Source organism: Phaethon lepturus, unplaced genomic scaffold (genome assembly GCF_000687285.1).
Source record: "Phaethon lepturus isolate BGI_N335 unplaced genomic scaffold, ASM68728v1 scaffold22698, whole genome shotgun sequence".
Taxonomy (NCBI): Eukaryota; Metazoa; Chordata; class Aves; order Phaethontiformes; family Phaethontidae; genus Phaethon; species Phaethon lepturus.
Genome location: NW_010558574.1, coordinates 15,560 through 31,033, shown reverse-complemented (window position 1 = coordinate 31,033; position 15,474 = coordinate 15,560). Strand labels below are relative to the sequence as shown.

The 15,474-nt window shown below is 37.5% G+C and overlaps 1 protein-coding gene across 1 annotated transcript in view; it reads left to right on the top strand.

Moving 5' to 3' along the window:
• LARP1B (La ribonucleoprotein domain family, member 1B) overlaps positions 1–13,684 on the top strand; it is a 29,765-nt gene extending 16,081 nt beyond the window's left edge. Inside the window, exons 6-19 of the mRNA XM_010293119.1 lie at positions 477–620; positions 856–1,024; positions 4,836–4,980; positions 5,195–5,369; positions 6,225–6,397; positions 6,839–7,201; positions 8,122–8,245; positions 9,066–9,277; positions 9,669–9,775; positions 10,323–10,483; positions 10,796–10,940; positions 12,187–12,296; positions 12,509–12,636; positions 13,451–13,684. Of these exons, the coding sequence (XP_010291421.1) occupies positions 477–620; positions 856–1,024; positions 4,836–4,980; positions 5,195–5,369; positions 6,225–6,397; positions 6,839–7,201; positions 8,122–8,245; positions 9,066–9,277; positions 9,669–9,775; positions 10,323–10,483; positions 10,796–10,940; positions 12,187–12,296; positions 12,509–12,636; positions 13,451–13,684 (2,390 nt within the window). The remainder of the gene's footprint in view (positions 1–476; positions 621–855; positions 1,025–4,835; positions 4,981–5,194; positions 5,370–6,224; positions 6,398–6,838; positions 7,202–8,121; positions 8,246–9,065; positions 9,278–9,668; positions 9,776–10,322; positions 10,484–10,795; positions 10,941–12,186; positions 12,297–12,508; positions 12,637–13,450) is intronic.
• Positions 13,685–15,474: the final 1,790 nt, after the last annotated feature.

The following is a 15,474-nucleotide window of genomic DNA, read 5'->3' as shown; positions in this document are numbered from 1 at the left end:
GGAGAACTGCATGATCATTCCTTCTCATCCCAAGCTGACCATAGGTATTGTGATCCCTGAGCTGGCATCAGGGTGTCCAGTTGCTTCAGAAGCATTTGAGATTGACTGCCAGTCAAGCCCGTTTACTCTTCTTTATTGCTAACAGCTTCTGCCCGACTTGCCCTTGTGCCTGGCTGGGCAAACCTTACCATTTCACCGTTGCAGCTTTCACATCTGACCTTCTGCTTCAGCCAGTGTGACTGAGTCAGTGGATTGCCTGGGTGCAAGCTGAGACCTCTGTGTCAGAAGGGACTTTTTGGCACTAACCAATGTATTTTGCAGTGTTGTTTCCTTCAGCCTTTCTGAGCATCCAGAAGATGGAGACAGACACTTTTCAGTGCAGTGTTTTATAGTTAATACCTAGGAATAAATGAGAATACTTAATATACTGTGATGTTTAATTATGATTGCAAGTATTATTCTTTTTTCTCTTAAAGATTGGCGTCGTGATAGAGAAAAGAGAGATGACCATGATGAAGTGTGCAGTGTGAGAAGTGAGGGTGGAAGTGTTCGAGGATTCTCCAGAGGCAGAGGAAGAGGACGAGGCAGAGGAAGAGGACGAGGCAGAGGAAACCCTAGAAGTATGCAAAGTTGCTTAGCAAAAATTTTAAAACTATGTTTATGATGTTACTGTTTGCACATGAAGCTGAAAAAACATATCCTGTAACTTAATATAATTAAGTAGCTTGAGTCTTTTAAAAATCAAACACTGAGAACCAACACTAAAATAGCAGTGTGTGTCTTGCCTTAAAATAGTTGTGTGCTGGACTTAATATTTTTCATCATCTTTGTTTTATGTTCTCCGTTATTCTGAAGTGAACTTTGAATATTCAGTTGGTTATCAAGAACTCTATGGTGAAGGAACTGACCAAGTATTTCAACCTGAGCTTAATGCTAGTGTGTTGTATTACTATGGTGATGGAACAGGAGTGCAGATGTATTCTGTGGATGAAGCACTTCTCAAAGAATATATAAAGCATCAAATGTAAGTAGATTGTTTAATGTACAAATGCTTTTAGAGATCTAGTTAAGATAAAATAACTCATTTCAAACAGTGTTTAATCCTAATTATCCATATAAAGATGGAGATGAAGGCATTTCAATTTAACTTTTTGATTTGTCCATTACCAGTGTCAGTTTGAATTCATGCACTAGTGGGGTGGAAAAACTTGAGTGATGGGGTGGAATTTTAAGGAAGCTGTTCTTCATCTTGTGCTGTAGTCTGGCTCTAACTCGTATACCTGCTTTATTTATGGTACATAGCCCTCTTTTTATGTTGTCATGTAATTGAGATATGGATGTCTCTGAGCTTGTGCCTTTGAGTGCTGTTGGTCTGTTTGCCTATAAAGCTCTTCTTGGGTGATGTAGCTAGACGTTTCCCTTATTTGCTCTCAATTTCACTTTGAGAAGTCTTGTTAGTTTTATGTTTTCAGAGTGTTTCACCTGAAACATTTAACCGAAAGAGAGTAGTTTTGCAATGATACTTGATTTTTCAATAATCTGAAATGTTTACTTTCTCATGTACACCATTAGGCAATGAGAAACCATCTGGAAGACTGATTATCACCAGGAGACAAGTCAAAAAGGGCCTGGAAACCACTAGTTCATTTTAAAGAGACAGTTTCCACCACTGGCAGAGATATTTCATCTTCTGTACTTGCAACGGCATTTTTCTGCGATGCCTTTGTGGTGGTTTTTGATTGCCCTTGTATTCCATAAAGCAACTTGCTTATTTTATTCTTGCTTCTTTTGTTACAGTTGACGCAAAAAGGAAGAAAAAAGCCTCTTTAAGGGCAGAAAGTATCTGGCATGTGGCTATCAACTTCAAAACTTCTATTGCAGTCTTTTTTGTTACTCTTGCTGCCAGGCCCCTATGAGACCTGACAGTGGACATGTACCCCCATGTCAGGATAATCGGCCTGCACTGTCCTCAGACAAGTGAGGGAGGAGCACAGACACTCCACTGTTGGCCAGATTTCTGGGCATGCAGTGTAGAATCCAGACCTTCTAAGGTAGGACATGATGATGTCCCCCTCTGCTGAGAAAAAAATGTCAGTTACAGCATTGGTCACATCTGACTTCTGGTTATATTTGTATTTTATTTTAGCGACAAGAGGTTGGCAGGTGTCAATAGAAGACTTGGCAAGGCTGGCTAACCAGAGCCATTGGTTGCTTATCTGATATGAACTCCTAAGGCAGTTTGATTATGGAGTTTGCTGTTCATGAGAGAGAGGGAGATTCTTGAGCAGGTTTAGAACATAACTTCACTATTTTTATGCTCCTTAAAAAAAAAAAAAGATGGTTTTGTTATCTATTCACTTCTTTTATCACATTAAAAATGATGGGAAACAGGCTTTATTCATCAAATACCTATTATTAGCTTCTAAATGGGGATGGTTTTGTCTGCCTTACATAATTTATTATAAAATATTAAAGTGACTATGCCAAAGAAGGAAGTATATACAGAATAAAGCTACACAGAACTTTTAGGTCTCAGAGTTCCTTGTGGAGGCCAAGATAAATCAGGATATATTAGAGAAGTGAGATTGGTTTGCATCCTAGTGAATTGATGAATTTTAAAACAACTTACCTGCTTAATACGGAAAAATCTTAGAGTCTGTGTCCAACTGAGTTGATGTGCAATTACAAGAAGAAATACACTGCTATCAAGCAGTTTATGCTTGTCCCAAGAACCAGCTTGATGTACAAGAGTAATATTCGTATCACAATAAAATTTTATTTTATTACAATATTACAAAAATATTTTTAACGTTTTTAATTATAGGCTGCAGTTGTCGGCCTGAAAAGTTTCAGTGCTTAGCAACTCCTCAGTCTGTAATATGCAGTAGAACTCTATTTAAAGTCCTCTTTCTTTAAAAAAATAAAGAAATAAATAAAAGTTCAGACTTGTATCCAAGTCTGCATCAATTCAAGAATAAACAAAGAGACTCTGAGGAAAATGAAAAAGAAAAGCTGGAGGGGTTGTGTATGTTTAGGTTTGTCCCTCTAATTGGAGCAAGCTTGTGCGTTGTCTTCATTTATCATTAATGGTCTTTCACATTCCTTTTTCTAGAGTGATGGACACCAAGTGAGGCAGTTTGAGTCAAGTTCAGTCATTGTCCATTTCTGCTTGTGGAATTTTTAACTAGGTGAATCGTTACAAGATTTTACCTTTACTGTATGACTGTAAAGGTAACATTAGTGAAATGTTGATATATGGCTTTTGTGCTTGCTTATCTTCTAGATTGGGAGGGGAAAGGAAATGTAGCAGTTCAGAACAGTAAATAGGATATTCTTGAAAGAAACCTTCTCTTTGTGCACTGTTGCTTCACTGATCAGTTTACTTAGCTCTGATTAAGAGCTTAATTCTCAGAAAGCCTTATTCTCTTCTCTATTTGCTCTGACTTAATGGCAGTGTTTTCATTTGTCGTATGTCTTATTGTCCAACTTTGAGACTTTATATTCATTCTGTCTTGGAGCTGAGTGTTTCATACAGAGAGTTTTTGCTTCGGAGTTCTTTAGCTATCAAAAATTAGAGAAAGAAATGGTATCAAGCTTCTCCTTGGGTCAATGATGGCATCAGAGTCCTCTCCTCTTGGTAACCTTGGCCTTGATCCCAACTTCAGTGGAGACACCTAGCATTTTATACTTTGTTGAAATTAGAACTAACTTTATTTATATTTGCACGTGTTTTGGTTTTTTTTTTCTTAGCATTTTAATGCCCTCTTGTTTTATTTTTGCACTACTTCTATTTTTGTGTCGTGGAATTTTAATTGCTCTCCATTAAATATTTTAACTTTCCTGAACCTGATGAGGAGGCGTATTCCTTGGATGTAACATGCAAAATCATGGTATAACGTGTAGACTCTGTGAAAGGCCTAGATTTTAGTAGATTTTTTTTTTCCGTTGTTTTTCATGGGATATTTTCTCGTTCCCTTGCTTTGTGTGACAGATCATGATTTGAATTCCTTACTTTTTCTTTTCACTAAGTATAAAACATATCTTGACACCCTGATCATTTCATAGAGCAGCTTCATTGTTTGAGAAGATTCGTCTTTCTGCTATTTCTTTGTCCCTCGTCTCTCTTGTTCTGTGGTATTGTCAGATTCCTGAAATGGTCCTCATCCCTTTTCTCTCCATCCACTAAACATCATCTCTTCTTTTAGACTTTACCTTTCTCCATGAACTGTTGTGCCTTTTGGTACAGTTTCGTGACAAATACAACGTTACTCTTTGTTTTCTCATCTTCCCACAAGCATGCTTGAAGTAATGATTCAGAGTACATGTATGTGCCTCAACACTCAGATAGGATACTTAAACCTTCTAATGTACTGGAAGCTGGGAAAAGAAAAGATACAGTTCAGGATGAAGGTGCACTGATACTGCTGTGTGGGAAATAACTTATGCCCTGACTGTAAGCAGTAGTTGTCCTTCATCTATATGGAGGCTAAGAGAATGTTGTTTCCTCCTGTTCATGTAAGTAATAAGGGAGGGGATGGGTCAAAGAAAAATTGAGCATAGTTTTTCCTGATGCGGTTCATCTGTGCAACTGTAACAAGGCTTTGATTTATACCCCTAGCACTGTACTGGATCGTATGTCTGTCTTAACATGTTGAGCGTGCATGCTGTTCTGTAAGTCTTGCTTATAATGATACACCTGTTGAAAGAACGATGTTGTTGATGACAAAGTATGTTCTGTTTTTAATGGAAGACTTTAACAAGGAATCTTTTAAGTTGCTATTTTAGGATTTTCTTTAACCTGTAGTAAGCTCATATTTGTATGTTTGTTTCTGCAGTGAGTATTATTTCAGCACAGAAAACTTGGAAAGAGACTTCTTTCTGAGGAGAAAGATGGACCAACAAGGATTTCTGCCTGTTTCATTGATTGCTAGCTTCCGTCGGATGCAAGCTCTGACTACAAATGCTGCACTCATTTTGGAGGTAAAATAATTCAGAAGTACGTATGTAGAAAGCTGGTTCATTAATTTTGTACTGCTGTTGAAAGTCAGTGCTATGAAGTTAAGAAAAATTTCTGTTTACAGTAACAAGGATTTTATAAAGAGGCTATAAATGGCAATGTTTGTGGGGTTTTTTTCTCTTTTGGGTGGTGCTGGATATGTAAAGCTTTTACAGTTGTTATGTGCTTGTCACACAGGCCCTGAAAGACAGTACAGAAGTTGAAACTGTGGATCAGAGGATAAGAAAAAGGGTTGATCCAGAAAAGTGGCCAATTCCAGGTCCTCCTCCATGCAGTCTGCCACCGACTGACTTTTCTCAGCTCATCAATTGTCCAGAATTCATACCAGGCCAAATTTTTGGCTCACATACTGGTAAAGGATTTGTTTCATAGAAACATAAGTTCAGGACTGTCTGTCTAGCTTAGGAAGTTTACCTCTTGATACTGATTTCATAATAAAAGTTGTACATTTGGTAACTGTTATTCAGCTGATATGCCTGTCAGCCTTGCAGTGCCAAGTCACATGTCTGGCATGGCTGATGTGAAGTAGATAAAAATGTCTCTTATGTCTTAACGGGTGCAACCATTCTCCAGCATATAGTACAATGGAATACAGTCCTTTACTCTTACTACTTCTACTACTAATAATAATGTTAAGTTAGTCATAAAATCTGCTTCATTTTGGTAGCAGCTGAAAGTTAAGTTTTTCATTTGGTGCATCCTGGTTTTGGATGGGGCTCTCATTCACATTATTAATAGGGAGATGGCTTTGTTTGCTGACAACCCTTGGCTAGGAAATATTTTACTAAAATGTTGGCTGCAAGTAAATGGGAAGAATGACTTAGTTAGGCAGCCGTCCATAGAGCTAGAGGATGGTGTGGAAAAAACATGTCCCTAATGATGCTGCTCTTGTTTTCTGAATAACAAATAATTTTTCTCACTGTTAGATACTTTCTGCCTAAATAAGTTGATCTTCCTCTACAATGTTGAGTGAACTGTGAAAAGCGATCTCCTAAAAATGAAAAGAAATTCTGCTGATCAGTGTTACATTTAACCATCGGTTTAGAAAAATGATAGTGAAAGACTAGTGAAACAATTAAAAAAACCCCCCAAAACAAACAAAAAGCCTCCCCAAAAAACCCACAAAACCCCCCCAGCACCAAACCACACAACAAAAAACCCCAAAACAACTCCCAACGGGAACTGAACTACTGTGTTCCAATGCTAGAGTCTGCACCGAGTTCTCCAAGAATGGGAAGCCCGCTGAGTCCAAAGGAAAACACTGAAACGAGCAGTTTTCAGACGATGTCTAAAGGGTTGTCTACAAGTTTGCCTGATTTGGACTCTGAACCTTGGATAGAAGTGAAGAAGAGGCATCATGCATCCATGGTCAGACTAAAGGTAAAATCAAAACCCTCTAAGTTATGTTTAAATAAACAAATGCAAAACCTGCCTCTTTTAACATACGTGATGCGTGATAATGCAATACAGTTAGCATGCGTACTTCTTGCTCTACCACACCTAGAATAACTAAGTGCATTGAAGACCCTGATCCAAAGCTCACTAAAATGAAAAGGAAATATTGGGCTGTTTCTGTCTGCTGAGGGACATTTTTACATGTTGATTATTGAAAAATGTAATGTGTGTTGAGAATTGTTCTAAAAGCTTATGGCAGAATTATTTAGAACAGTAATTTACTTGGTAAACATCTGAAAGTTGCTATATTGTTTCTAATTCCTGTACATCTGTTTATTGAAAATGTTCTGTCGTGCTCTAGTTGTCTCCCATTTGGATAGTCACTACCCAATTCAAATATAAAATGCATCACCTTTTCTAACTTAGGAAAGTGTTCCTATACCTGATCAAACATCAGATCAACAGCCACCTCCAGAGGAACAAGAACAAGAAGAACTTGATTTTTTGTTCGATGAAGAGATGGAACAAATTCAAGGTCGGAAGAATAAATTTACTGATTGGTCAGACAGCGATTCCAACTATGAAATTGATGATCAGGACATAAACAAGCTTTTGATTGTAACACAGACACCACCATATATGAGAAAACATCCTGGTGGAGATCGTACCGGCAACCATGTGTGCCGTGCAAAAATTACATCAGAACTTGCTAAAGTTATTAATGATGGCTTATACTATTATGAACAGGATTTGTGGACAGAGCAGAGTGAAAACGACACTATGATGAAGGTAACTCTCTTCATTTTTTGACCTGAAAACCATGACTGTCCAAACAGTTCCAAAATTAATTTCAGCCATCTGCTGAAAAGGGGGGGGGAAGTAGCTTAAAGGACAAATGGAGCATGTGGGTATAAAAAAGAGCTGACAAAGATAAAAATGAACTTTGAGAAGAAGTGCAAGAAATAAAGGTAGAATTCAGAATATGGAAGTTTTAGTACAAAGCAAATGGACCAAGAAAACCAGCAAACTGCAAGAGGGCATTGAGAAATAGCACACAGCAAGAGAAAACGTTTCCTTTTTTGTTATGTTCTTGACAATGACTTTAACAAGATTTTTTTCGCACACGCACACATGTCCCACCCCACCTTCAGTTGAGTAGGGGCATGAGTGATTTGAGGTGCTACCATGCATCTTGGAAAATGCTGTCCTTTTGCAGTTTAAGCTACCAATCACAAAAAGAAAAAGCTGAACACTTTATTTACAAATACTGACTTTTCTTTAGAATGTAGCCTGAGGAAGGGAACATAGTCTCTTCTGCTCCTCTGAATTGCTAGGACCTTCCTTGGCACACTTACTGCAGAAGAAGGATGGTTTGGGGCTTTGCAAGGGGCAGGATCTCAGTCATATTTCTGTTTCTTAATTGCCTGTGAAAATGCACATGTAGATGGCCTTACCTGCCTCCCTTCATCCATTTGTTGGTGTAACTTTCTTTTAGCTACACTAGGTTATGTACAGTGCTCGTGGCAACTTTTTTACAATGTGTGTAGAGGCTCCTTCCATCTTCCTTAAAAGAAATCTGTACTGGCTGTGTACAGGTAGCTGTGTGTCAGTTCTGGCTTGCTTATTTTATCTTTAATGAAATTCACCTGTTTCTCAGGATGATAGCCATTATTGTGCTTTGTGTTTATAATTTGCTTTCTCTAATTTAGCAAGAGATTGAGAACTTTAAGAAGCTGAATCTCATTAGTAAGGAAGAATTCGATAATCTTGCACCAGAACCAATTGCTGATCCAACCCAAGAAGCTCCTCCAGGACCTCCAGGGTTACAGAAAGGTAAGTAATATGTATTTGGTTTTAGAATATCTGTAACAAAGAACAATTTTGTAGGTGTTCACTCTTTCTGCCTGTGTCATATGTTAATTTTGGTTTAGTCAGCTGTCTGAGGGGCTTTTTCTTTCAGTAAGTTCATCAGTAGTGTGGTTTCAATTGAATTAGAAGAAGCTGGTACTTTTTGAGAATATATATGAGCAGCGATAGGCAGAGTTCTGTTTTGTTTTCACCATGTACCAACACCAGGGGCCTTTTGTGTAGCGTGGCATTCACAATGCATAAAGTAATAACCAGTGATGTTGTGAAACATTTTCTAGAAACCAGTGTTTTTATGGGAAATGGGGATAAAGTGAGACTAGAAGAATTTTTCACTTGTGTCATAACCTTAATGAGCAGTCATAATGTCCAAATCTTATCTTTTGAGGTATTTCTGATATAGCAGTATTATATAACATTTGCTAGAATACATGCTAATAGCATCTTTAAAGTAGTTTAAGAAAACCACCTCACCAAAAAGCAAGAATGTGGTTACTCTTTCACCAGTGTTTATTTTCCATTACTTTGCTAGTGTAGATACACAAGAACAAGCAGGTAAGAAAGAAGTGCATTTAAACTTTCTGGCAAAGACATGCTTGAAACATGATTTCATAGTTTTGAGCAGTTTGTACTGCTTCTACATCAAGTGCTTATGTTAATTTGATTGTCCTTTGGGGATGGTGTAGTTCACTTGAAGTGAAACAGGCCTTTAAGATACATGGGGAGCTTATGCTTTGAAATCCCAAGTTTCTTTTGAAAACTAATATTTTTTCCTTCCTGCCTACAGATTTAGCAGAGGAGCTAGCTTGTAATTTCTTAAGTTTTGAAGTACCTCCAACGGCAGCAGTAGCTCGATCACTGCCAACAGCGGTTCCAGATTCCCCTTCTGTTCATCCTGGCTTTGTGCCACGAACGCCTCGCACACCAAGGCTACAGGATCCCAACAAAACACCCAGATTCTACCCTGTTGTTAAAGAAGCACGATCCATTGATGTAAAGGTAAACAGAAAGACATAATTTTTTTTTTCTTTAAATCCAGAAAAAGCCTATAAAACTCATGTCTGTGCATACGATTTAACAAGAACGAAAAGGCAAAAAATGAAATGCTTCTACATTTGAATTATTTTCAAAATCTTTACCATATTGTTTTTTGTTTCTACAAAATGGTTTCTGAGTTTTCTCTGTAACGTTTCTTAGAAGTCCTTGCTGAAAAAGTGTAATGTCTAAAGATTTTTAATTTGTTACATAAGACTTTAGGTTATGAAACAGGAGTGTTGTGACTTTATAATATGTTAGATAAAGCAAAATTCTAAAAATTTTATATTCCAAGAAGGGGAGAATGAGTGAAATCCAATTAGGGGAATAAATACTTCATTTACTTTCTTATTAGGCTCCAAGAAAAAGAAAAACACGACACAGTACAAATCCTCCCTTAGAATGCCACGTTGGTTGGGTGATGGATTCCAGAGACCACAGGCCAAGAACTGCCTCTGTGAGGTAAATTTTTTTTGTTGTAGAAAATTTGTTCGCAGAAAATTTGTTTGCGGTGTCATTAGTTCTCACTGCTAATGGAGAAATAGGCTGCAATAAAAGACAATTTATAAATACAGTGGAAGCAAGAAAAGAGTGATCAAGAAAAGCAAAAACCATCGAATACAAGGCTGTCTGAAAGTAAGTGAGCTAGACTGACTATGATCACAACATTGTTGATGCATGATACAGTAGCAGTAATATTATTTGAAGTAGTAATGTTCACTTCAGTGATTTTTGCCTTTGAGTGTTCATTTAAAATCAGGCAGTACGGTAATATTTAATTATCATCATCCAAAACTGCCTGGTTTTTGACGTATTAGCACAGAATCTAATTTTCTTGAGGTGCACCTGAAAACAGATGACTGGGACCCCAGGCATGCATTGTGGTGGTTGTCAGGTGACTGTACTATTCTGACAGCTCTTGCGTAGATCAAAATAGTTGAAAACAGATTCTGTGGAAAAGACCAGAAATAAGTTTGGGTTATGGATTTTTTTTATTTTTTTTCTTCAGCAGTTCCAACGCTTCGCCTTCAGAAGGAGCTCCACTACCAGGAAGTTATGGGTGTACCCCAAATTCTCTTCCAAAATTTCAGCATCCTTCTCATGAACTGTTAAAGGAAAATGGCTTTACTCAACAGGTGTACCACAAATATCATCGAAGGTGTCTAACAGGTAAGCTGCTAAATGCGCTTCCTAAAATTTTAGGTAGAAGTTACCAGGTGTCATCTGATACCAGTTTTCTCCACATTGCTCCGCGTTCTTAATTTTTCTTGGGAAAGGAAAGCAAACTTTATTTGATGCTTCTATTTTATAAACTCTGATGTCCATTTAACTTTACATTCCCTGACAAAAATTTACCCTCAAATTTAAACTTAAGTTACTGGAAGATCTTGTGTGTGTATTATTAATGGCAAGGCACTTGAAAAATATTCTGCTGAAAAATTAAAAATAGCTTTCTTTTTTTCCCCTTCTGTCTTCTTCCAGAGAGGAAACGGTTGGGAATTGGCCAGTCCCAAGAAATGAACACACTTTTTCGTTTCTGGTCCTTTTTTCTGAGAGATCACTTTAACAAGAAAATGTATGAAGAATTCAAACAACTTGCTCTAGATGATGCAAAAGAACACTACAGGTATTTGCTTTTTCCTGGAAGTTGAAAACTCTCGAGGTCTTGCCATTCATTTTAATGACTGTGAAGTTTACATATATCTAAAGTGAACATTTTTAGTATTGGCTTTGACTCTTTGTAAATCTTTAAAATAGCAGCCTATGTAAGTTATTTTAATACCAAAAATCTGTTCGCGTATATTTGTGCTTTGCAGATAAATAGCTGAACGTGCAGCATTTCCTGACTTGTAATCGGTCCTGAATTCTACAAAATCCTGTAACTTGTTGACCGTGACAAGTCAGTTCTATACTTACTAACACTGATAAGATTCTTCCTTCCATAGGTGAAGACATTTTTAACCTCATTCAGCTTGTTCACACTGCTTCTTGCCTTACAAAAATACCAGAAAAATGACCACAAAGAGAATTACTACTGCCCCTTCAGCTCTTCGATATTATTCCCTTCCTTTCACCCAGTTCCCCTCGCTTCTATTTCTCTTAGCCAGAGACACAGGGTAGCCCGATGTTCTGAATGCCAGGTGAGGAAGTACTGGCTGTGGAAATCCTGAAGTTTGGATATGTTGTCTGAGACTGCAGAGTGATAGTCCCTAGGGTGCAAAGGCAGCTTTAATAATACCTTGTGTGTCCGCTCTGAGCTTTCTCAATGCTCTGTGATTATCCAAGGATACATTTACCAGGAGAAACTTCAGAAGGTTCTCAAGGGGACTAAGGTGGCAGCAGGTGAATGCAGAACAGCAGGAGGTCCCAGCTCTCTAGAGGCCCAAGGCAGCTCTGGTGACGGTGTGGCAGCCAAGGCCAGAGTGTTACTGAATACCGAGCCAGAGACCCTGGCACTGGGGTGTGCAGGAGCTGAAAGAACACAGAGTCCTGCCCTACACGTTGGGTTCTGCACGGGTGGTGGGTTAGGCTGGCCTTTGGTCCAACCCACTGTGGTTGATTTATGTCGAAACTGTGGGTACAAACATAGCGAAAACGTGAAAGCATTTGTCTTCATTCTGTTACGTGTGTATAGTCTGTAGTTTCTAAGTTGAAACAGTGGGACAAACCTGATTTTTCCCAAGTCAGTTTTGATTATTTGTGAGGATGTTTCAGAACAATAGGTTGATAAAAATTGATGTAAATGGAAGTGTTTTTTATGAGAAGCGTAAAATGCCGTTTACTTAAATGCAAGGAGAGACTGAAGACTTGGATCCTCCTGCAGAATGAGGAGCATATGTATAAGATTTTTGTACCTCTTTGTTCTGTTACAGGTATGGATTGGAATGCTTGTTTAGATTTTACAGCTATGGCCTAGAAAAGAAATTCAGGCAAGAAATATTCAAGGATTTCCAAGAAGAAACAATGAAAGACTATGAAGCTGGTAAATATCGTAGACCAGTCACTGCTCGCACTGGGGTAACTTCAGTTGCCCCAGTTCCTTGTCGCAGACTCGTTAACTAACCCAAGAGCAGCTTTTGTTCATGTTCCTTTTATCTTACAATTCTCTTAATTATTCACTGGTAACTATATGTTTAGGTTTTTAATTGAACCTGACCTTTGTAAATTGGTAAAATTATCTTTTTCCATTATTAGGTCAGCTGTATGGACTGGAAAAATTTTGGGCTTATCTAAAATACTCTCAGCACAAGAATCCAGTCATTGACCCCAAACTGCAAGAATACCTGAGTAAATTTAAGAGACTGGAGGACTTCAGAGTGGATGTAAGTTTCAATACCTATTTTAAATAAATATTTGGTGTACAAATATTTTTCCTGCAAGGTAAACTGAGAATAGTACTTCATTTCACAAAAAGGCAGCTTTACAAATCCTGTCAATGACTAGAAAAAGCATGATTAAAAAAACTAAATTCAAATGAAAAAAATGCAGTTTTATTCTAGACATTCTTTTTTGAACCAAAGCATGATGCTGAGATGTGGTGGCTAAACTGTAAAAAAGTGTTGATCCATTTTCATTATGTAATGAGATAAATAGCAAAAAATACCTTATTTGTCATCTGGGAAGACTGATGACTTCTGTAATGTCTAAGAATTTGGCAGATTAAGAAATGCCAGTTGGGCGTTCATGCATGAACTGTGACAGGCATTGTCCTCGCTGAGACTTTATATGCCAAATTCAATGTATCCTTCCTGTAGAATGCCGAATTCTTAAACTGTGTGATTCCAGAGTACAGTGCTGCTGTGCTTTTCACAACTGGGTTATGGTGCACTACATTACCATCATCCTCTATAGTCCTCCATTTTCTAGGAGTTGTGGCAAACATTTGGGCAGTGATGATTAAATAATGCTGTAAGACTGTTTAAAGTCCATAATATGTCACAAACTTGCACTTCTGGCTAAATGGCTGGGAAAGCTTTAGGATATCATCAGTGAGTTGGGAATAAGTGAGATTACAAGGCCTAACTAAGGGCCTAATTATGGAATGCTCTGCCTTTTTTTGATCCTTTAAATACATGAAAAGGCAAATACGTGGCCTTACAGCAAAATATTTAACTGGTTGCCAATGTTTATTTTCAGCCTCCTATTAGTGAAGAATCTGGCAGAAAGAGACCAGTTGCTGCAACAGGTGAGGATTCAGGTCATCGGAGACATCAGTCTAATTCTTCTAAAACGCTTCTTGCCGCTAAACCCGTGGCTGCCTGTCAGTCCCAGGCACTGGGAAACGTTACCAGTGGGAATACTGTGCAAGCGTCCATAGGCAATAACAATGCTGCCACAAAATCTATAGAAAGTGATGTACCAGAAAAATAGACTTAAGACGAGCTTGTGCCCTTGAGAATCAACTTTTACGTCACTTTTTAATTTGGAGATCTTCAAGGCGAGCCAATCTTAACACATGATTAAAAATGTATGGGAAGACAAAGGATTGGATTTTCTTTTTCACAGGATTTAGTTCCAAAATACACACTTACCCTAGGAGAGTTGCTCTTGGTTTTGGGATCATCGGAAGGATCCTAGGGAAGATTCTTTGGCTTCAGTATTGCTTTCCTCAAGCTTTTGTTTACAAAGAACTGCATTCCTTGCATATGCAAAAAATACATTGGGGATGCCTTACATTTCAGCTCATATTTCTTAAAACAGGTATGATATACCCACGTTATTTACCGTGCTTTCTTTACCCAGATTTTCCCATTATTTGTATTTTACCAAAGCCAAAAAGATTACATTATATGTAGAATTTTAAATGTAAAGGAAGGATCTATGTGATTGGTTTGCTCTTGAATCTAGTTATTAAAAAAGTACGTTTTTGTGCAAAAGCACACTTGAGACTGTGTGCAGCTATGTATGAAACTGCATTTCTGGATTCTAGTTTAAGACACAGCTTCTATTATTTTCAGGGTCTCCATAGTGTATTATATTAAGTATGGAGTTTGAGTGGCCATAACTGGGATAGTTTTGCAGATATTTCCTTCAGTACTGGTTCTTAATAACTCAAGCAACAGAAAAATACAGGGGGCAATTGGATCTGTTGATTTCATGGTGTCTTAACATACAGTTTGTGCAGGTTGGTAAAACAGCAAACTATTCAAATTATTCTCGGCTTGAGAGGTGTCTTCATTTGGATTCTCTTATGATTATGAAGTACTCTAACAGGCGAGGTATCATTTTTAAATTTTTTTCTCCGTATTTCAAGTAATAAAAGTTAGCTTGGAGGGAAACAAAGTATTCCTTGTAAATTTTTTTTTTTTGCTTTATTTTGCAATATCTGAATGAAGTTCTGCTTAAGTTGTGCTAGCTAAGCCTAAATAATTTCATACAGGTCTAAATATAATTTCACTGAATGTAAGTTATTCAAATAGAAATCCATTTCTGTAGCTGAAAGATGGGGATGTTTATATCCTGTAGTTTCTTAACACCATCATTACTTTGTTTTTAAAGACTCAAAAAGAACTGAGTGGGTAACTTCTCTCTTTCAAGGGTAGGTGAGAAGAATTTCAGCTTAATTGCAGAAAAGACTTCAGTTAACTTTTAAAGTGGAAAAGTTACGTCTAGCACAAATGCCTTAATCCATGAAGGTGTCCTAACTGACCGCACAGCCACGTATGGGGTTTTCAACTTGTATCAGATCTCGGAGGTTGCAACAAGTCCATTAATTTTTCAGTCATTATCTTGTGAGTCTCAATGAAATGAATTCTGACTATTTGTAAAGGAGTATATGTTAGCAGTGGCCTTCCCAACAGTGAATACAATTTCAATACAAAATTGAGCCTTTTGTAAGTGGCCTGTTCTAAATGAATTTAAATGAACACAAACTGATATTTTAAGTGATATCCTATAAATATGCTGAAGTGACACATCTCAATCCTGTGTTTGATCCATGCCTTTTGCTGTCCAAGAAAATGATGCGAATGTAAATTTGGATTGAAATTGTATATACAAGTAATAAATTTAAGATATTTCACTTTTTCATTGGAAAATGTGCAGATTAAGCCTTTAGTGTGTGTAACTTTGTGATATCTTGACAAATTTTATAAAAACAAAAAAAAACCAACCACCCTAATGGTGTTGTATATCAACTTTTTTTTCCCCCCTCCAAAGTG